Source organism: Elephas maximus, chromosome 1, assembly GCF_024166365.1.
Source record: "Elephas maximus indicus isolate mEleMax1 chromosome 1, mEleMax1 primary haplotype, whole genome shotgun sequence".
Lineage (NCBI taxonomy): Eukaryota > Metazoa > Chordata > Mammalia > Proboscidea > Elephantidae > Elephas > Elephas maximus.
Window position 1 is genome coordinate 152,910,581 of NC_064819.1, and position 22,457 is coordinate 152,933,037.

The 22,457-nt window shown below is 43.2% G+C and overlaps 1 protein-coding gene across 3 annotated transcripts in view; it reads right to left on the minus strand.

Annotated features, from left to right (window-relative positions):
* Positions 1–1,753: 1,753 nt before the first annotated feature.
* Positions 1,754–22,457, minus strand: part of GABRR1 (gamma-aminobutyric acid type A receptor subunit rho1) — a 34,026-nt gene continuing 13,322 nt past the window's right edge. For all 3 annotated transcript variants that reach the window (XM_049875463.1, XM_049875456.1, XM_049875449.1), the window contains 7 exons: positions 20,048–20,115; positions 18,473–18,696; positions 12,423–12,505; positions 7,878–8,018; positions 5,223–5,375; positions 3,405–3,601; positions 1,754–2,047 (listed from right to left, as the gene is read on the minus strand). In XM_049875463.1, coding sequence (XP_049731420.1) covers positions 1,754–2,047; positions 3,405–3,601; positions 5,223–5,375; positions 7,878–8,018; positions 12,423–12,505; positions 18,473–18,696; positions 20,048–20,115 — 1,160 coding nt within the window. The remainder of the gene's footprint in view (positions 2,048–3,404; positions 3,602–5,222; positions 5,376–7,877; positions 8,019–12,422; positions 12,506–18,472; positions 18,697–20,047; positions 20,116–22,457) is intronic.

Consider the following 22,457-nt stretch of genomic DNA (forward strand, 5'->3'; position numbering starts at 1 on the left):
ATAAATACATGATTATGCAGATGGGTAACTCCCCCGGGAGCCCTATATGCTGGTTCAAATGGTGGAGTATCTCAGACAAGGTAGACAGAGTTCAGATGTGCCCTGGAAATCTGCTAGATGACTGGTGATGAGGAAGAAGCCAGTGGCAAAGATGTGTGTGAAGTCTGATTGAAATTGTCTCTTAAAATTAAGTATGAAGAAAACAATGCTTTTAAAATAGTATTTTAAATACTAAAAGTTAATATTTAAATATTTCACTTTTTTTTTTTATTATCCCTTTGTCTAGTTGAGTTTGCCGAAAAGCTTTTTTTTGATGAGCTTCCATTGGGAAAATGGGAGCTTGTCTTATACCTAGAATTTGTGCATATATATATGTGTATATCACTGGGTATATCTATCTATATATTAGAATAAAGGATAGCCCTGCATATGAGGGAATATCATGATATTATTTAGTATTGATGAGTCAAATTAACTTTGTAGTGAAAATGACATTATTGTGTACAGAACTCACTTTATTAAAGTGTTTCAACAAAACAAATGCTATTTGGGTGAGTTTGGCAGGGGTTGGTCCTGTAGATATAGAGTACAAATAACTTTGTTTTTAAATAGTACATCAAATTAGAACCTTCTCCATTATTCCATGTCCTGATATCAGTCACAATCGGGCCATGCTTCTTTCTGCCTGGTGTATGGACTGCCTGGCTTAGATGATGACTATTGTCTGGCTCATAGAAAATACTAGTATTCATTGAGTACCAATGCAGCTGTCAGGTGAATGTCTTCCCATTTACCTTTTATCTTTCTTTTTCTCTTAAGAAACCATGAGAGTATTTCTCATTCTAATGAATTATGGGTAGTCCCAAATTATGAATTTTCTTGAAAGGTTGTTTATACAGAAGAAATCATTCCATTTCCACGTTCCTCAGTGAAGATGTCATGTTACTGAGAAAGCACTTCACTTTGAATTCGGACATGCTCCAAGGTGGGGATACATGAAACGGTGATTGTAAAACAGAGAACTCTGAAACACAAGGTTCCTAGCTTAGTTATCTCTGTGTCATAGCTGATAAAATGCACCCATATACCCTTATCTTCAAAGTTTCCCTCACAGGGAAATTCCCACCAGAATCAGAGCAAATTGTACCAATCAATCTAAAGAGCTTTTCTTGTGAAGAAGTGAAATCTCATGAATCATAACATAAATAAAAATATGAATATTATTATCAGTCTTTATTAAAATAAACATGAAGGAATGCATAAAAAATAAGTAATAGGCTATAAACTGAACCATGAATATCTGTCAAAGTGGGGATTTAGATGCATTGTTGTTCCATGCCAATGAACTTTTGGTGCTCCCCAATTCCACCTAGTCCAAAGAATATAATGACACTCAAAAGAAGTCATGTGAATAAATATCTAGGATCTAAAAGAAGTTGAACTACAGTGTACACAGACGCTGGTAGTGTGTTTTCCGGGGAATATTGTTAACTATCATCAGTTGCTACAGGTGTCATATTCCTGAAGCACCTAGTATAATGCTGTGTATACAATGGATAGTTAATAAGTACAAATTAAACCAGTGAGTACGTCCATGTAGCTATGGAAAACTGGAGAAGGGATAGTGGAAATATGGCTGGGTAATTGGAACTTTTTTTTTTTTTACCATAACCCTAAGTTATTTTTCATCATACAAGTATTCCTGTAGTACTACATACCAGGGAGAATAAGAAATTTATAGAATTGCAAGTGTTTATGAGAAAATAGACCAATATATTAAATTGAATAAAATGTATGCTGCTGGAAAAATTATCCTGGAGTATTTGTCAATGGCGTGGGTGTCAATCCTCATGCTCACGTAGCTACTTCTTCGACTTTTCCTCTGGGGGGAGCTCCTCTCTGAGGCCAGGGTCAGCTGCACCATCATCCTGTCTGGCTTCTCGCCATTCTCGGGCATGTAGCTTCCCAGGTCATTCACCTCCCCGTCACTGTAGCTGCCTTTCAGCATCACCGCACGTGGCTGGGGTAACCCACAGGCACAGGGGAGCTGTGAGCAAGAAAACACACGTTGGGATGGGCACTCAGCTTCACTTTGCAGAAGCACTTTGGAAGAAACTGCATAGAGGGTGATGTCTTTTTCTATTTTCTTTTTATTCCCAGTTAGGGGCAGAGGTGGGAAACTAATGATGGTGTGACTATAAATATCTTAAAATAGCAGGTATGCATTTTTGTTTAACTAAAGCCTACATAAGCTTGCCTGGGTGGCACGAACCATTAAGCACTTGGCTACTAATTAATAAATTGGTGGTTTGAATCCTCCGAGACCACCTCGAAAGAAAGACCTGGTGATCTACTTCTGAAAGACCACAGTCATTGAAAAGCCTATGGAGCACAGTTCTACTCTGAAACACATGGGGTCTTCTTGTATCAATATCGACTTGACAGCAACTGGTTTTTAAGGTCTATATTCTGGCTTTTAGGAAATATCACAATGTCGCACCAGAGACCAACAAGAACGTTCGTGTTTAAATAATCACTCTCTTCTCCATGAGATCATAAACTATTACCAGTCCTGGTAAAAATGTTTACGGATAAAATTATTGCTGGGGTGTGTGTGTGTGTGAGATGAAGGTGGGAATTGGAAAGTTGCAGCATTGTAGGGACAGATTATTACTATACAGTTAGAGTTTTCTGGAAGAGATGACCATTGCCCTGCAGACCAAAAGAAGAAAGGAAAGCCAGATGGGAGTGAAGATAATCTGGGAAACAAGGGGAGATATATGGCGTCACATATGCCAGGAAATTTCCTAGAATGGAGGATGTGCTTTCCTGGAGGATTCTTTTATTACACCTTATGTTCATAAATGGAGCCCTGGTGGCATAGTGGTTAAGAGCTTGGCAGCTAACCAAAAGGTTGGCAGTTCGACTCCAACAGCTGCTCCTTGGAAGTCCTTTGGGACAGTTCTACTCTGTCCTGTAGGGTCGCTATGAGTCAGAATTGACTTGACTGCAAAGGGTTTGTATTTTTTTATGTTCATAAATAATTTGCTCCACCACATTGAATTGCCATTTATTTTTATCCTGGGATTCCCTCACTAAACTATGAACACCACCAAAATTAAAGAAACCATATCTTAGTTAACTTGGCCTACCAGCTCCTAATATATAAAAAAAATGGTAGGTGCTAAATAAATGTTCCAGTGAATGAAAGCTACAGCCTAAATTGCACAACATTTTAACATACATTATTTTGTTTGCTCTTCACAACAACCCTGTGAAGTAACTGGGGGGGAGGTGAGCTGTTATTATTCTCATTTTACAGAGAAGGTCTGACCTGCCCAAGCTCGCAGTGCAAGACCAGGCTCTCTCTCTGACCAGAACCTTTGAGCTCATGGTAAAGTCACCTTCTCCTGCAATTTCCGCTCCTTCCGCTCCTGCACTGTGGTCAGGTAGTTGACGGCCGCATACTCCAGCACCGAGAGGAACACGAACACGAAGCTGACCCAGAGGTAGATGTCCACGGCCTTGATGTAGGAGACACGGGGCATGGAGGCGTTCACGCCCGTGATGATGGTGGACATGGTCAGCACCGTGGTGATACCTGCAACGCAAATATATATAGTGAGAAGTAAGCATTTGCTTGTCTTTCGCCAAACACACTGGATGGCTTCATGTTTCTGCTGCTTTGTCCCCACTGCTCCCTCTCCCTAGGATGTCTCCATCCCTGCTCCTCTGTCTAGAAAACTCCTACCCATTTTTCAAGATTTAGCTGCTGTGAAGCTTTTCCTGTTGCCAGACACTTCTCCTGCTGCTTAGCCCTGTATATATAGTGATAGCATCTGTGCCACTTTATCCTTCTGCAGAGAACCCTGGGGCTTTTTGGCTTAAGAAATCTATTTCAGTTCAGTTGTTTAAAAAATGTGCAGACATGAGCAGGTATATATGTTTCTTGTAACTACTGCTCCATCGAGGAAATAAAGTGTACAAGGCTGATTTTAATATTTTTGTCCTTGCCACAGTTGTTGCATTCTGTAGTCCTGGGCCTGTGTTATTGGTAGGCAGTGCATCTTCTGGAAGCCACTCCCATGCTGGACCTGGCTGTCCACTCTGCAACGTCGACTTGAGGACTCTGAGGACAATTTTACCAAGGATGATGATGTTAACTTCATTTATAGGAGCCTGATCTTTAAAACCAGAATGTGCATTGATTTAACACAGGAACTGTTCAAGCTATGGAATAACTCTATTAAAGGACACGGCATCTGTCAGTGGAAATTTCCCTGGGATTTCAAATTAAGCTTGGAACATTTGCTTGGCAAACATCAAACCACAAGGGGTTTGGGTCATCTTAAAGGCCAACTCCAATCCAGTTTCATTAGAATCTGGTGGATCTGCCTCTCCCTTGAACCCCCTGACTGTCTGAGCAATAATGGTGCATGTGATGGGTGCAATATTTAAAGTGGAGAGGAGAGTTGATGGCAAATAGCCACCAATTGAGTACTCACAGAGCACAGGTTCTCAGACTTGAGTCTATACAAGAATACCTGGGAGAGCTTGTTAAAAATGTAGATTCCTGGGCCTCATGCAGAGATTCTGATCCTTACATACCTAGGTGAGGCCCAAAAACTCTCCATTTTTTAATTTCCCTGGGAGATTCTGTTGCAAAGATCTCTTGGGTCTTCTTTGAGGAATCCTGTCATACAATGTGATTTCCTTATGCAGGTGGGTAGAGAAAGCGGCCACAGGACAGGACCACATACACCAGAACCCTAATCTAACAAGACTGGCGGAGGGCTGTTTAGATGGGTATCTGTGGGGAGTTGGAAACAATTTTGCTACATAGATTCTTTATTATGGTATTTTACCTGTGAATAGGGGTATCTAGGTGACAAAAACGGTTTGCAATCAACTACTAACCTAAAGTTTGTTGTTTCGAACCCACCCAGTGGCACCACAGAAGAAAGACTTAGTGATCTGCTTCTGCGAAAATTACAGCCATGAAAACCCTATGGAGTATTTCCACTCTGTAACACATGGGGTCACCACGAGTCAGAATCTACTTGATGGCAATAGGTTTGGCTTTTTGGTTTTACCTGTGGAGGATGAAATTTTTCCAAATTATGAAAGTAGAGTATAGGACCAATTTGAAAATAATGGTTTTCTCTGGAAGGAATTACTTGTGTTTTTGGACACCTGGAATGTGTACTTGAAATGTTCCTTACCCAAAGGGACTCTGGCAGGCACAGCTCTGCGGTCGATCCAGAAGGACACCCAGGACAGCATGACCATCAAAGTAGCAGGGAAATAAGTTTGGAGCAAGAAGAAGAAGATGTGGCGACGCAGAGTGAAGTTAATGTACAGACGGTTGTACCAGCCTGGGAGACACAAGAGAAGACAGCACATACCATAGCTAAGCAGCTCCTTTGTAAAACAAATTTTATCCCGGGAATCGTAAATGTCTCAGACACTTCTTCTATAACATACCATACCTCCATAAGGTGGGAGTGAGAAACACCGTGGAACCAAGTGATTTACCATAACCCACACCACTTGGGCAAATTCTTCTCAAGAAATCTTGGTTCTTGTCTACATACAAAGGAAATCCTTTGAGGTAATTTAAACTGTTGCTACTCAAAGCATGATCTGGGGTTCAGCAGCATGACCATCACCTGGAAGCTTATCTGAACTGCAGTCTCAGGCACCCTGGGGCCGTCTGAATTAGGATCTCCTTTTTAAACATATTCCCCACAAGATTAGTATGCATGTTAAAGTTAGAGAAACTCTGATTTAAGCAACCCCTTTGGATTTTGGGAGAAAATATACTTTAAGTTAAAATATCAAGCTAAACACCATACTGCATTTAGGAAGAGAGGTTCCCTGGCGTGTGGCTTGCACTACCTTTTATCTTATAAAAGGAAAGGGAAGCAAGCAGGGATGGGGGGACCTCATACCACCAAGAAAGAAGCACCTGCGGGGAGAAGCTCCTAGTCCAGGGAAGATTAATGAGAAGGACCTTTCTCCAGAGCCAACAGAGAGAGAAAGCCTTCCCCGGGAGCTGACACCCTGAATTTGGGCTTCTAGCCTACTAGACTGTGCTTTAGCTCTGCCCTTATGTTCTTTACAAGGAAAAAGTATGCATAGAGTTGTTGAGAGGAATGGGAGAACTATGGCGGGAAAAGGAAAAGGCAGGATGAGCTTGAGGTGACTAGGGCAGGAAATAAAGCGAGGATTTGGAGTCAACTTGAAAATTTGGCATCCTAGTTTAATTATAATGTATGGGACATGTCTCTTGGCTCCAGAATGCGGTTGTAGAGGGAATGTCAGAATGCTAAGGATCAAAAGAACAGGGCTCCCCTGATGAGCCAAGCTGCTTGGGTGATGTAACTTAACTACATTGCCATCGAGTTGATTCCAACTCACAGCAACCCTGGAGGACAGAGTAGAACTGCCCCATAGGGTTTCCAAAGCTATAATCTTTATGGAAGCAGACCAAGACTCCTGGGTGATGTGTATAGGAAACAAGATATGATGGATGGCAATGATATGTTTTGAGTAGAATGGTGCTCCCTGTTACAGAATAGAAAGACCACAGTGTGCTTAAAATGTTGAACTGCCCTGTGCAGTCAATCGTGTAATGTTTTAGCAATAGAAATTGTAAAAGATTTAAGCAAAGTCATTCTGAAAGGTGACTGGCCAAAAAAGAGACAAGGGACAGAGTTAATCTCAGCTGTTTAAGTAGCATACGCAGGCTGTCAAGAGGAAGACCATGAGCCTGTCCTCAGGCAACGGGAGGTAGCAAGGAAGTCCATACCCTTGGTTCACATGGCAACAACGCTGCCTGCAGGAAAACCATAAGCCGTTCTTGCACTGAGGCTTGGAAGAGAGCCATGAGGACGGGCTGTTCAAGCATATAGCAAGAGGGGATTGGTTGAGAATGAAGCAACACAGAAGAGCTGGGTGGAGGCAGGGAGAATGGGAATGGAAAACGGATCTGAGATTGGAGTCTGTCTTAGTTATCTCGTGCTGCTACAACAAAAATACAAGTGGGTGGCTTTAACAAACAGAAATTTATTTTCTCACAGTTTAGGAGGCTAAAAATCCAAATTCAGAGCTCCGGCTCTGGAGGAAGCCTTTCTCTCTCTGTCGGCTCTGAGGGAAGGTCCTTGCCCCTTCAGCTTCTATCCCTTGGCTCCTTGGTGACCTTCATGTGGTGTGTGATGTGGCATCTATCTTCCACCATCTCTGTGCTTCTCTACGCCTAATCTGCTCTTTTTATATCTCAGAAGAGATTGACTCAAGACACATGCTACACCAATATTGCCTCATTAACATAAAAAAGAAAACACATTCCCAAATGGGATTATAACCACAGGTATAGGGATTAGATTTACAACACATATTTTAGGGGGACACAGTTTAAACCATGACAGAGTTGTTTCTTGGCTGCAGAGGAGGGGGCTCTGGTTGTCATGTCAGCAATGAAACGCTGGCTGCTAAGTTGCGATGTAATTGTCTCAAATAAACCTACTCATATGGGTAATGTTTGGTCCTTACTAAGATATTTTAGGCTATCACTCCTGATGCTTTGGTGGCATCAAAAAATCACCTCCTGATGGTTGAACAACATGATGAATGTAATCAGTGTCACTGAGTAGTACACGTAAAACATGTTGAATTTACAAATATTTTGTTATATATATTTTTAGCACAATTAAAAAAAAAAAATCACCTCCACCCAATGCTAGCCACCCTCTAGACTGCATTTAGGATTCCTGTCTTTGGTTTCATATCCAGATAGAAAAAGGGCTCTGATCACTCGAGGACCAATTCACACCTTTTCTAAGGCCCCCAGCTGCTCAGCCCCACCTCATGCTCACCTGTGCTGCTGTAAAAGGCCAGTTTAGTGGTGGTGTGGAATTCTTGAATGAGGAACTGCGAGAGCGAGATCCGCTCATCTGTCTTTAAGGAATCGTTGCCTTTTTTCCAGTACAGCATGAGGTCGTCTTCCGTGTAGGCATCTGAAAAGAGGAGAGACACCATCAGGCACGAGCTGATGAGAAGACAGGCCAGTCAGTGTGGCTGCGTGGAGGGTCCTGATCGCCCATACAGACCACTGGGATTATAGTGAGACTGAATAAACAAACCACAGCCTAAGCAAAGTAAAACAAACTCCAAGAAGACAAATAAAATTTTCTCTGGTCTTCCAAAAGCCATTAGAGCCTACATGCTCATAATCACTGCAAAAAGGATCACCCCACAATTCAGCTTGCCACTTATTGGGTTAAACCAGGTGAAATTTGGTCAGAAATGGTTGCATACCAGCAATTTCATATTATTTGTCCTTGCAAAACCAAACCCACTGCCATTGAGTTGATTCCAACTCGCAGCAACCCTATAGGACAGAGTAGAAAGAAGTGCTCCATAGGCCCTCTAAGGAGCGGCTGGTGGTTTCAGACTGCCAACCTTTTGGTGAGCAGCTAAGTTCTCAACCACTGGGCCACCAGGGTTCTTACAAACCAGGGGTGATTCAGCCCTTTCCTTTCTTCATTCCAAGTGTAACGAACCATCGTTTGAATACTATCCAGTCATAAGTGCTGCATTCTAACAAGAAAAGACCCATAAGGACATGGAAGCAGGGCAAGTACCTTCCCTGCCTCTAGTTGTTCCTACCTAGGGTAAAAGTGAGGTGATTCCCTCACAAGGATCACCCTTTCTGGTGCTACCATTTCCCCCCAGCCCTGCCCACTTTAGGTGACTGTTCATGTGCACGCTTTTTTTTCCAGCAGAACAAACCTACCTACAGCTTGGGCAGAACTGAGATAATACCTAACAGAGTTACTAGTCTGTTCTGCTCTTGGGTAAACAGTTCTTTCCAGGGCTCTCTAATACTGTTCTCTATTTTCTTACAGTCTTCTAGCCCTCTTGGTGGCTCAAACAGTTGAGCACTTGGTTACTAACTAAAGATTGGCAATTCAAATTCACCCAGCAATGCTGTGGAACAAAGGCCTGGTGATCTAAGATCATAGCCACTGAAAACTCAATGGAGCAGTTCTACTCTAAAACACATGGGGTCACCCTGAGTTGGAATCAATAGCAACGAGCTTGATTTTTTTGTTGTTGTTGTTTCTAGTCCATGACCTATGTGATAGTCAGTTTTATGTGCCAACTTGGCTAGGCTATAAACCTGTTGCTGTTGAGTTGATTCTACCCAGCTATTCAATAAAACACTAATCTAGGTGCTGCTGTGACAGTATTTTGTAGATGTGATCAACACCTACAATCAGTTGGGTTTATGTAAAGGAGATTATCCTGGGTAATCTGGGTGGGCCTGATCCAATCAGAACTGAGGTTTCCTTGAGGAAGAAGACATTCTGCCTGTGGACTGCAGCGTCAGCTTCTGCCTGGGAGTTTCCAACCACCGTTCCTGACGACCTGCCCTGTGGATTTTGGACTTGTCTAGCCAAGCCTTCACAATCTCATAAGATAATTCCTTGCGATAATCTCTTAACATATATGTATCCTACTGGGTCTGTTTCTCTGGTAGAACCCTGACTGATGCAACCTAGAAAAAGCTACATTACAGATGAAGGCAGAAGCTGCCTGGGTGTAGCGAGGAAAGCAAGGTTTTTGGAGTCAGTGAACTTAGTATATCAATCTGACTCTGCCACCTCTTAGCTCTGTATACTCAGGCAAGTTGTGTTCTCTCCACATGGTGATTGCCCTTCCTTTATATAATGAGGATAACACTAACTTTCTCTCAGGGGTTTTGTGAAGATTAAATGAAAAGCAGATGTAAAGCCATGTGTAGTAAGTGTAGTACACAGTCATGCCCTTGATTCTGGGCTATTTCACACGGTTTTCCCACATTCAGTGCTAAGTGTGTGATTAAAGCACTTAACTGCTAACCGAAAGGTTGGCAGTTCGAACTCACCAGCCACTCCATGAGAGACAGATGTAGCCATCTGCTTCCGTAAGGATTACAGCCTTGGAAACCCTATGGGGCAGTTCTACTCTGTCCTACAGGGTCGCTATGAGTCAGAATCGATTCAATGGCAATAGGCTTTGTTTAAGTGTGGGGTCAACACCCCTGCTTGCCTCAGCCCTAGCTTATTAGAGGAGGGGAAGGACACCTGATGATCCACCACCACAAGCCCAGGCTGGTTTACAAAGGTGCCCTGGACCACTAAGATTCTCTAGGGAAGCGCTTGAGGATGTGGACTGGCTCATGAAGAGTATGAGCTGGAGTAACGGAGAAGTCTAGACTCTGCCATTAGAGGAAGCATTTGGGCAGAGAAAACGGAACGGAGGAGTGTGTAGAGACTGAGAGATGTGAGTGGCCTAGTCCTTGACATCGCCTCAGCCTTGTCTTCCCGGGGCCTGGTTTTTAACTCTTATGAGATTTCCATGTGTATGTGTTTTCTGAGCTACCTTGATTGCACCTGAGAGGCCCAACCACCACATGCACTTGCTGTGGCAGTTCTCTAGGGCAACTGTTGCCAAGCTTGTTTTTGCCAAGATATCCTTTCCTCAAGGGAAATCTTCCTCAGAAGACCAATAAAACAGATTAAAAATCAAGCTCTCTAGATGTGTGAATGTTGGAATGGGTGCTTGGAAGGAGACCCGCACTTGCTGAGCCCTCTTCCTCCACCTCCCTAAGCAGTTACCCTGGGGGAACTCTGAGAAACCTCAAGGTCCCACAGAACAAAGTGTGAATACCTCTGCCATAGGGCATGAAAAGGGCCAATTATGGGAATAAAAGGTTTTAGCCTGAAATTTGTTCATGATTTTTAAAATTACCCTGTTGTAATGGGATACTAAGCAAAGATAAAGAACAAAGATGAATCTGTGAAACATCTCATAACATGGATGAATCTGGAAGGCATTATGCTGAGTGAAATCAGTCAGTCGCAAAAGGACAAATATTCTATGAGACCACTATAATAAGAACTCAAGAAATGATTTAAACATAGAAGAAAACATTCTTTGATGGTTACAAGGGTTGCGGGGAGGGAGAGGGATATTCACTAACTAGATAGTAGATAAGAATTACCTTAGGTGAATGGAAGGACAACACAAGATACAGGGAAAGTTAGCACAACTGGACTAAACCAAAAGCTAAGAAGTTTTCTGAATACAACCAAACACTTCGAGGGACTGAATAGCAGGGTTCGGGGGGAGCTGGGGACCATGGTTTCAGGGGACTTCTAGGTCAACTGGCATAACAGTTTATTAAGAAGATGTTCTGCATCCCACTTTGGTGAGGGGCATCTGGAGTCTTAAAAGCTAGTGAGCAGCCATCTAAGATACATCAATTGGTCTCAACCCACCTGGAGCAAAGGAAAATGAAGAACGCCAAAGACATAAGAAAAATGTGAGCCCAAGAGACAGAACGGGCCACATAAACCAGAGACTCCATCAGTTTGAGACCAGAGGAACTAGATGGTGCCCGGCTCCCACCAATGACCACCCTGACAGGGAATGCAACAGAGAGTCCCTGATGAAGCAGGAGAAAAGTGGGGTGCAGAACTCAAATTCTAGTAAAAAGACCAGACTTAATGGTCCAACTGAGACTGGAGGGACCCCAGAAGACATGGCTCCCGGACTTTCTGTTAGCCCAAAACTGAGACGATTCCCAAAGCCATCTCTTCAGACAAAGATTAGACTGGACTATAAGACATAAAATGATACCTGTGAAGAGAGTGCTTCTTAGCTCAAATAGATACATGAGACTGAATGGTCAGCTCCTGTCCGGAGGCAAGATGAGAGGGCAAAAAGGGACAAGAGCTGGTTGAATGGACATGGGAAATCTGGAGTGGAAAGGAGGATTGTGCTGTCACATTATAGGGAGAGCAACTAGGGTCACATAACAATGTATGTATGAATTTTTGTATGAGAAGCTAACTTGAACTGTAAACTTTCACTTAAAGCATAATAAAAAGAAAAAAAAAAAAAAACTACCCTGTTGTTGTTAGCTCCCGTCATCCCAGCCCCTGACTCACGGTGACCCCACGCACAACAGGACAAAATGCTGCCAGGTCCTGTGCCATCCCCACGATAGGCTGCAGATCAGACAACATTCCGTTGTGATCCATAGGGGCTTCATCGGCTGCTTTTTGGAAGTAGATTTAGCATTATAAATCTAAGAAATCACTTTAAAAGTATAGTCATGAATGAGGAATACATGCTATTTCTGCTACTTAGAGTTAGAGGCATTTTACAGCCCCAGTGGCGCAGTGGTTAAGAGCTTGGCTACTAACCAAACGTTCAGCAGTTCAAATCCACCAGCTGCTCCCTGGAAACCCTATGGGGCAGTTCTACTCTGTCTTATAGAGTCGCTGTGAGTCAGAATCGACTTGATGGCAATGGGAATGGGAGAGTTATTGAGGAGCCCTGTGCTGATATCTGGATACAAGTCTACTCACAGCTTTCAATTTCCAGCGAGCACGTTTGGGTGTCCAGGGGGAACCGGCTGAAGTCCATGTTGCACATTGCAGTCACTGTAACCCTAGAAAAAACAGACCAAACTCACGCTTTCAGAACCTGCAAAACACAAGTGCTAAATGATAAACAGGAAAGGCCTCTGCTTCTTTCCAGTAAGATAACTGCCCCCTTCTTATAATTCATAAGCAATATGTCAGGATTTTGATAAATAGTTTATGAGTGATACACTGATTGGAGTACTCTTACGTATTCATGTTAACCCAGGATTGTGACTTGTGACGACCCCATGTGTTACAGAGTAGAACTGCTTCATAGGGTTTTCTTGCCTGTGATCTTAATGGAAGCAGATCACTAGGCCTATCTTCAAAGGTGGGTTCAAGCCATCAAACTCATGTGATGCATAACAAAATCTTTGGTTTCTTAAAAGAAGCCATAGGAACATATGTTCTCCCATTTTAGATAAATTAATCTGTTCCTTTACTGATTTTATTGATATTCAATAACTTGTATATAATGTTTCAGAAATGACACTAATGAAGCACTTAATGGCAGTTGCCAAATTCAGAATCTTTTTTTTTTTTTTTTTACAACATTGATATTTTTACATTGATAATAGTATCTGTAAGTGGGCACAGGTGTTTTTAGTGGATGATTCATGGAGGCCATGATAATGGAAAAGTGCTGAAAGGTTTTATTGTACCAACATGTAAGAACTTGCTGGCATCTAAGATTTTGTTTCAGAGTTTTACACAGGAAAATAGGAAACTGCATCAAAAAATAAGCAAATAGGGATCATTAGTCATAGATGAAAGATCTCCCAACCAGTGGGGAGTCGCACGGCAGGACACGGTGAAAGGCCAGTGGCTGGTACTGAATGTTCCAGGTTTCCTTCAACCACAGAAAATTTGCTATGTACAAAGTTGTGGAAATTATCTGGATAATTCACTGCCTAAAAGAAAAAAAATTCACTTTTCATTTAAATGGGCATAAGTTATCCAAATACTTGAAACTGCATTATTCAAATATTCGCTTTGTTTTTTTCACTTCATTTGAGTGTGGAAATTGTTGTCTTCTGCAAGGATTGTTTATGCAGAGGTCTTGTACTGCTAGCAGCTGGGTCTTATCTCCCCTGGAAATCCTGATAAACAGGATTTTAAAACCCGTTTTTTTTTTTTTCCTCTAAAAATCAAACCAAACACACTGGTATGAATTCCAACTCATAGCTACTCTATAGGACAGAGTAGAGCTGCCCCATAGGGTTTCCAAGGCTGTAATCTTTATGGAAGCAGACAGCTGCATCTTCCTCCCTCAGAGTAGCTGGTGGGTTCAAAGTGGAGACCTTTTGGTTAGCAGCCTAGTCCTTTAACAGCTGAGCCACCAGGGCTCCTTTTGTTTTCCTCAGTCCCTTTAAATTAGCTTATGGGGGGAGGTGTGGATCTTCCTTGTCTTGGATGGAAACTTTTCAGGTTCTGTGGCTTTTCTGCTCACTTTCTTGTGATAGAAAGCCAGAACCTTCTTAAGTAATGAAACACATCTCAATTCAGAAATTTAAAAAATTTTGGTCCGAAGTATTAATCAACACTTCAAATTTCATTCAAATTAAGACTTTTGCTCCCCTCCCCAGTCGAGGCACAAAGTTGGCATTTGAGCAATAAGTTTCTGGTCATCTCTGATCACTTCCTGCAAGGATGGAAGTGGGAGGAGTGAGGGAGGGAGGGGCAGCACAGTTCTTTGGGTAGGTGACCTCATGCTCTCTGAGTCTACTATACGGTTGAAGCTGATGCTTTCTTTCCTAAGTTCTTTATCCCCACTGTTAAGACATCTGTAAGCTGCAGGTCTCCACTTCCCAGCAGCAACTCCCCCCCACCCCCCGCCAGCTTTTGGTTCACTCACCATCCGCTCCACACAGACTTACATATTCCCAGTGATTCTGGAAGTGCAGACTGATTCCACCACAGCAAAACTTCTCCTGGTGGTTAATGGCTCTTATCTCGCCCTTTAACTGCTCAGTGACCCCAACTGTAAGCATACACATCCCAAGTTCTCCCACTGGCCCCAGTGAAGCTTTCTTACTAGGTCTGGGTTTAGGAGGTAGTCCTCCAGGGCTTGGGCTCATGGCATGGCCACAACTACCTCCCAAGAAAAATCTCACAAATCTTTTCTTCCTCCCACAATCATAAACTCTTTCATATTTTGAAGTTGACTAGGAGTTCAAGAGCATTGGAATTAGTTTTTGAACATTTCCTTAGTAAAATCCACCTAGTGTGATGGAGGAGTCCCTGGGTGGTGCAAAAGTTTAATATGCTCAGCTGTTAACCAAAAAGTTAGTGGTTCAAATCCACCCAGAGGCACCTTGGAAGAAAGGCCTGGCGATCTATCTCTGAAAAATCCGCCATTGGCCATAGAGCACAGTTCTACTCTGACACGTATGAGTCACCATGAGTCAGAGTCAATTCAACAGCAACTGGTTTAGTGTGATGGAGCATCTCACTGGGAATTTCACTTTTGTTGTATCTTGGTGCTTAGTAAACTTCGATTTCACCATCCTGTTACCTGTCTCTCCACCTACTGCACCAGGTATATACCTCCATTTACATTCTAATCATTCAGTTCCATATCTGTCTCCTCCTCTAGCCTGCAATTATACTAAGGCGCTGACCTTGTATCATTTATCTTTATACCCACAGAGCTTAAGATAGGAGTTGTCAGGCCTTTCATTTGCACAACTCCAGGGGCCACCCTGGCACCCAGAAGACTCTTAATAAAAATCTGTTGAATGAGTCAATGACTGAACAAGGTGTCAGGACGGTATATCAGAATGTATTTTAAAGGTTGACCAGTTGCTGACAGAGTTGTCAATGCCCAGCTGCTCCATAGAAAAAAAATTTTCCCTAAAATAAGGTACCAAGTGGTATTGCTCAGTAGCCTAGGCCTTTTTTTTTTTTTCCCCATTTAAAGTTAAGCAAATCTTAATTAAGCTGGTGGCACAGTGTTTAAGACCTTGGCTGCTAACCAAAAAGTCAGCAGTTTGAATCTACCAGCCACTCCTTGGAAACACTGTGGGGCAGTTCTACTGTGTCCTATAGGGTTGCTATGAGTTAGAACCGACTCGACAGCATCTAACAACAACAATGGTTTTATTTGCAATGAAAAATCAAGTCATCTGTTTTTAGGCACAAGGACTGAGGTGTTTCCCCTGGTGGGTGAGGCTCACTGCTGATTTTGGTTCTGAACAAAGGATGTTTTCCCCTCCCTTATTTCCTCTCTTCTGCTTCTTGTGCTCATGTCCATTGGTGTGCTGCAGCAGGCTTCTGCTGGCTTGTGAGAGCTGATGGTTATATTTTCAGAGTTTTGCGAGTTTTTTTTTTTTTTTAATTATATAAACTTAAAATTAAACAAGTTACATTAAAAACAAAATATGCAAAACACACACACACAAAAACCCAAAACAAAACCCGTTGCCCTCCAGTCAATTCCGACTCATAGTGACCCTATAGGACTGAGTAGAACCGCCCCATAGCGTTTCCAAGGAGTGGCCGGTGGATTTGAACTGCTGACCTTTTTGTAAGCAGCCAAACACTCGACCACTGTGCCACCAGGGCCACATGCAGAACTTGCCACTTCCTAATTACTTTTACTGTTCTCATGTGCTTGAAGTTATTTATATCTATTGAATTGAATCTGTATGATGGAAATGCTATATGGTGGTGCGCTACTGAGCACTTCTTTCCATCAGTGACATCACATTGATAGCTTGAAATCAGCTATGATGGAAGTTTTTACACAACAGAAATTGACAAATCCTACAACTCAGGGCTTGATTTATTGTTTTGCTGATTGTTTTGACTTAAGAAAGCAGATTAAACTTAAACGTGTTTTTATGTCTATAGCCATTACATTATGAATAGTATAAAATATTGAGAAAATATTCTTCCAATATTTGAAAGCTATTATCCAATTCAGCAAAGAAGTTGCTCATGTCTATGTGGTTCTTCTCAATTCACTTTCATCTTCCTTATTAATATAAACATCACTCAATACTTATGTCAGACCTACACTCGCTTGTCAATCTGGTAATAGAATTATAAAAACTGACAGTGGATTTTACAAAAGATAGTAAATCATGCTAAAGTTATAAACCCACTGCCGTCGAGTCATGGAATTTATAATAAAGAGTATTGTATATTTTGTTTTATTTGTAAATCATCTGTTATACATCCTTTAAATCATCAATGTTTATAATAAGCTTATGTATTTCCTCCTAGGCAACCAGTTAGACATTTACTAGCACACCACTGGTCTAGCGCCTTATGGTCTCGTTCCCTCTAGTTCTGGCAGTGCTGCTGCTGTTGTTTTATTGGTGATTTTTAAGTCTTGTGATGCCTTGACAACCTGCCTAAGCAAGGACTCCTGGCTGAAGCAACACAACATGGCTCGGGGAAGGGACTGCACATCCCTGACCTACCTGGGTACTTCCTGTGGAAGGAGGCATTTCAAGCAGTGGAAGTGAAAATTCCATACACCCACCCTGAATCTGGTACCTAATTGCTTAGGTTCCAAGCCAGGAAGAGTATTGAGGGATGATTATAAATATTACTTTGGGGCCTGGGGCAGAAATTCAGCTTCAACATTGTTGGAGATATCTAGGGAATCTAACTATCCCCTGCAACTGTCTAGGCACCCGCTACTTGCACATTGGTGTGGTGTGCGGATTCTCTTTACCATTTACTGACCTGAAAGCCAAAACAAAGTCTATAAAACTGAAATGCACCATCAGCACGGCACAAGAGGAATAAATCACAGCAAGCAGCCAAGTCCCTTCCCCGGCAGGCACGCAGCTCTTGTCCAACTCCCCCCTACCCCCAACCAAGCGCAGATACACATTAAAAAAAAAAAAACAACACATTAGAGGTTTCTAAAGTTGGCTGTGCAGCAAATGTCAACGCTGCAGTGCTTGAGTTTAAGGAAAGCCTCCTCAGGTCAGTGCTTATGAGCTGTTAAATATTTTTTAAAGCATCTGAACTCAAAGATTTCTAAAGCATCTGAACTCATGAGAAGAAAAGCATTTTATTCTTTACATTTTAAAAGTAATGCTCAGAATACCATTTACAGTCATGAAGTAGCCCAGTTCCCCATAGTTTCTCAGGTAGGACACTGGTGAGAAGGGATGGAATACATGCCTATGGCTGGCCAAAAGCCAAACCCATTGCTGTCAAGTCAATTCCGACTCATGGCGACCCCATGTGTTACAGTGTAGAACTGCTCCATAGGGTTTTTCTTGGCTGTAATTTTGTGGAAGCAGATCACAGGCCTTTCTTCTGTGGAATGGCTCGGCGGGTTTGAACTGCGAACCTCTGGGTAGTAGTTGAGTTCAAATCATGGAGTAAAATAATTTTTTTTAAACCAAATTTCTAAAATGTACTAAAAAAATGGAAATCAGAGAGATTGGAGCAGGTGAGTATTTGGGAAGAATGTGTTATCTATTTCTCTGACTCCTACTAGAGAAAGAAACCTTTTTATTAAGGTATACTTTTTTCCCCTACGTTTTCAATGTACCTAGTTTATATCAACGATGGCAATGTTTCCAATACATTCTTTGACTGAAAAAACATTACACAGATTCTCCCATGAGATTAAATGAATTTAAGACAGGTTTCCAGGTTTTCAAGGTACATTATGTGAATGAAACAAGGATGGAAATTAAACTTCCGAAAACTGAAATGTAACCTACAGTGTGGGACACTCATCATAAGCATCAGCTTGAGAAATTTCTCCAAATGTATTTTCAAGAAGGAATACTCTTTAAAATGTTTACTCGTGTGTAAGGTTGGTTTTCCTGGATATTGAGACAAGAAGTTAGCAGCTACTGAAAAGTTAGAAGCTAGATGTATTAATATTCAAAGCCAAAAAGCAAAATTGCTGTTGTGAAATCACTGGTCTGACTTGCCTTTCTTCCTAGGCATTAGGTGTAAAAGAATTCTGCAAAAAAAAAAAAAAAAGGCACAAGAGGAGGGTAGAGAAGTGGCCTTACCTGAGACTGTAGAGGACTTTCCCGTCGGGCTGGACCCGCAGCATGACGTTGTCTGTGGTGGTGTCGTGGATGAAGGAGCGCTTGGAGTGCACGAAAAACATGTCGGGAACCCAGATCTTCTTCACTAGCCGTCCGTCAAATGTCATGCTGAGGTTGTTGGTGCTCGGGAAAGACAGCCTCTCATCCTTCCAGTAGTGCCTCAGGTAGAGGGTCATCGTAAAGTCCTGGGGGCGGAGAGACAGAGAGGGGAAGCCCACACACAAACGAACCCCATGGGGTGTCAGTAGGAGGGGCTGTACCCTCCCCCATGGAGTCCATCACCTGGCTAGGGGATGAAACAGAGCCAAGTGAGCCTCATCCTTGAGGGTCTTGCTCCTGGTCTCTGGGGTTGGCTACAGCAGGAAGAAGAGAACACTGCAGGGAAGGAACTCAGCAATAGGCCTGTAGCCAAAATAGTGGCCCTGAGCCCCACCCCACCCCCTGGACATTCACTCGGTACTGAGAAGATTACTACTGTGAACACCGGGGACCTCTGCCTGAAGGTTCGCCAGGCCCACACACAAATGGGAGTGCCTGAGACTTAATGCCTCCTAGAGCAGCTCTTAACCAGAGATGGGGGTGGTGGATAAATACCCCAGCTCCCTAGCCCCTTAGTTGGGACAACCCTGAGGCTGCTGACTGCTGGAGTATCCCAGTGGGACTGAGTTCCACGATAGGACCAGTCTGATGATCGGTTGTGGATAGGACCACTGTGATCCATAGGGTTTTCAATGTAGATCACCAGGCCTTTCTTCCTGGTCCATCTTAGTCTGGAAGCTCCACTAAAACCTGTTCCGCATCATAGCAACATGCAAGCCTCCACTGACAGACAGGTGGTGGCTGTGCATGAGGTGGATTGGTCAGGAATCGAATTCGGGTCTCCCGCATGGAAGGCGAGAATTCTACCACTGAACCCACCAATGCTCTCAGCCAGTTTGATAGCACAGCCCTTTTTGCTTCCTTCCCTCCTGGTATTTCCTCACTCCCTTCTGGTGTTTCCTGGGATCTTCTCTCAAATAAACTACTTGTGCTAGAATGCTTGTCTCAGCTCTGCTTCTTGGGGAACCCAAACTAATATAAGGCCTTAAAGAGCCCTATAAGTCAAGCAGCGGTAGAACATTCCAGTTTTTATCTAAACCCAGCAAACATAAAGAAATGGAAACACTTTCACTTCTGCATTTCCACAGCCAGCCGCCTGATTCACAGTAGTAATATGTGTCCAGCTATGTGGCAGCTGCAACCTTGGGCCCCACTGTTTACATCTGAGAGCCTTTGACAGGGTAATGTGCCCTGGCTACAAGAGCCTGGGCACTGGAGGGGCGAAGTTGAAGTTTGTCATCTGGCTCTGTTTCATACAAACTGGGTGGCTTTTGCTAAGGGTCTTAACCTCCCTGAGCCATCTATAAAATGAGTGTGGGAATTCCCATTTCTCGGGGGAGTTGCGAGACTGAGTCAAGTCAGGTGTGTGGAGCACCTGGCCCAGGACAGGCCCAGTGTGCTCCCCCTGCCCACTGCCCTGGTCAGAGAAACACTTACCATGTCAACTTCTGAGATGCTGTCCAAGCTCTCCACCTGCACATCCACGCCAACGGGAACAGCTGGGCCTGGGGACAGGGCACAAGAGCATTTATTCTTTTGACTTAAACTTTTACTATGGAAGAGGAAAGGAGTGTTTTCCCCGGAAACTGAGTATCATGTCAGATTTGAAGGTTTGGTGTTCCCACATGCCAACCTAAAGTCAAACGAGAGATGAAAGGGTAGAATCACAATCTGGCTCTCTGGAATATTTCAACCCATGGCCATTGAGTCGATTCTGATTCATAGTGACCCCACAGGGTTTCCAAGGCTGTAAATCTGTACAGAAAGAGACTGCCACATCTTTCTCATGCAGAGCTCCTTGTGGTTTCAAACCACTGACCTTTCGGTCCGCAGTCGACTGCTTTAACCACTGTGCCCCTAAAAGCTCGGCTGCTAACCAAAAGGTCAGCAGTTCAAATACACCAGCGGTTCCTTGGAAACCATAGAGGGCAATTCTACTCTGTCTTACAGGGTCTCTTTGAGTTGGAATTGACTTGAAGGCAATGGGTGGAATATTCCAGCAAAGGTAAAAAAGAGAAATTTTTTTTTTGTTTGAATCATCAAGTGATTCTGAAATGACAAGATTAATATATAGCCTCCTTCGCTGGATACATGCTTATCTAAAGGTATGATGAAGACATAGGTCAGAGGGTGGCTCTGATCTTAGGAGTGATCGAATGACTCCATAGCATGAGGTCACCTGCTACATTCCCTGTATTTACCTTCTGATTTTGTACTCTCTTTCATCATGGAAGCCAATGTCTCTGGCCATGAAAAAGGCATTGCTTGGTGTCTTACTTTCCTAGGGCTCATGGGCAGATTAACCAGTAAGCAAGGTATGCACAGGCTTACGTTAAGCAAGGTAAGCACGGGCTTACTTGTGCTTACTTACTAATCTGTAGTGAAATTGATGATTTACTAAACAAGGTAAGCACTATGCTTACCTTGCCTATTGGGTAATCTGCCCTTGCTGATGACTGCCTGCGATCCTAGGTTCCTTTGCTACTTATAGGTGCATCTCCTTCCATCCCCTCCCCTTGTGTGTCTGTCTCTTTGGGTTTGTACTCCCCTCTGTAAGACACCACTCAGAATGATTAGGTTTAGGACCCACTCTACTCTTGTATGACCTCAGTAACATAGCAAAAGAAAAACCTATTCCCACAAAGGGTCATATCTATAGGTACAGGGGTTAGGACCTCAACATAAATTTTTTGAGGGACACAATTCAATCCATAGCACTTGGTAATAGGCACTCAGAACCAAACCCAGAGCACTTGCCAACTCCACAGGTGTACATCTTCGCTACACAATGGATTAGCTGGGGGTGGGGTGAGAAGGGGTGGGGGGGTGCGGAGGGAGTGGGCATGATGCACCTGGGTAGCCTTAAAAAGACTAGACTTTACTCATTTCTGGGCCATCAAAATGTAATATTCATAAACAATAAGTTGTCGTATGCTGTTAGGTTGATTCCAACTCACAGTGGCCCTATGCGACAGAGTAGAACTGCCCCATAGGGTTTCCTAGGCTGTAATCTTCACAGAAGCAGGTTGCCAGGTCCTTCTCCCATGGAGTGTCCGGTGTATTCAAACTGTTCAGCTTTTGGTTAACAGCCGAGTGGCTAACCATTGTACCACTGGGGCTCCTTAAACAGTAAGAGAGCATTGTAAAGAGAGCAGATTCTGCTCTTTTTTCAGGCCTGTGGGGCGGAGAAGGAGCACACTCAAATCATTTTGAGTGAAAAGGTGAGTTTGGATCCAAAAGCAGCAAGTTATGGACTGGATAGAGGCTCCCTTACAAAACCCATTTATTCTTTCAGCAAAGGTGACTGAAAGAAATAAAAGGCATGAGAATGATTTTTAAAATAGATAAATGTTTTATTTTCCAGGGAAAAAACCCGCTAAGAACAAAACCCTATTTGACACCAAGAGGGTTGAAACCCGGCAGCTGCAGGCTAAGCTTCAGAGGGCTTTGGCATCCTTCTGCTCTAAATCATTATTTTCTCAAGTTTTTTTCATTTAATTAAACCCAGCAGACCACACTGTGTCCTCGGATAAGTACCCAGCGTTCCAGCTGCCAGCTCCCAGATGAGAATAAATTGAGCCCAAGGTTGTTATTTCTGAGCGTTTTCAGGAAGCAGCTCTGGGCTGCAGCTGCTCCTTCTTCCCCTTGCCCTTCCCACAGCCAGCTGCTGGCATCACTGATCCTGGGTTGTCTTTGTTAGGAGCTGGGCTGGGTGAGCAGCAGAGCCCGGTGGGACAGGGCCGATGCTCAGAAGATGCCTGGGCTTGGTGACTTGTCCACCAAGTACAGCAATGGCAGATCTGATAAAGGGAGAGCCAAGCTGTGTGGTCCCTTGGCTTGATTTCCT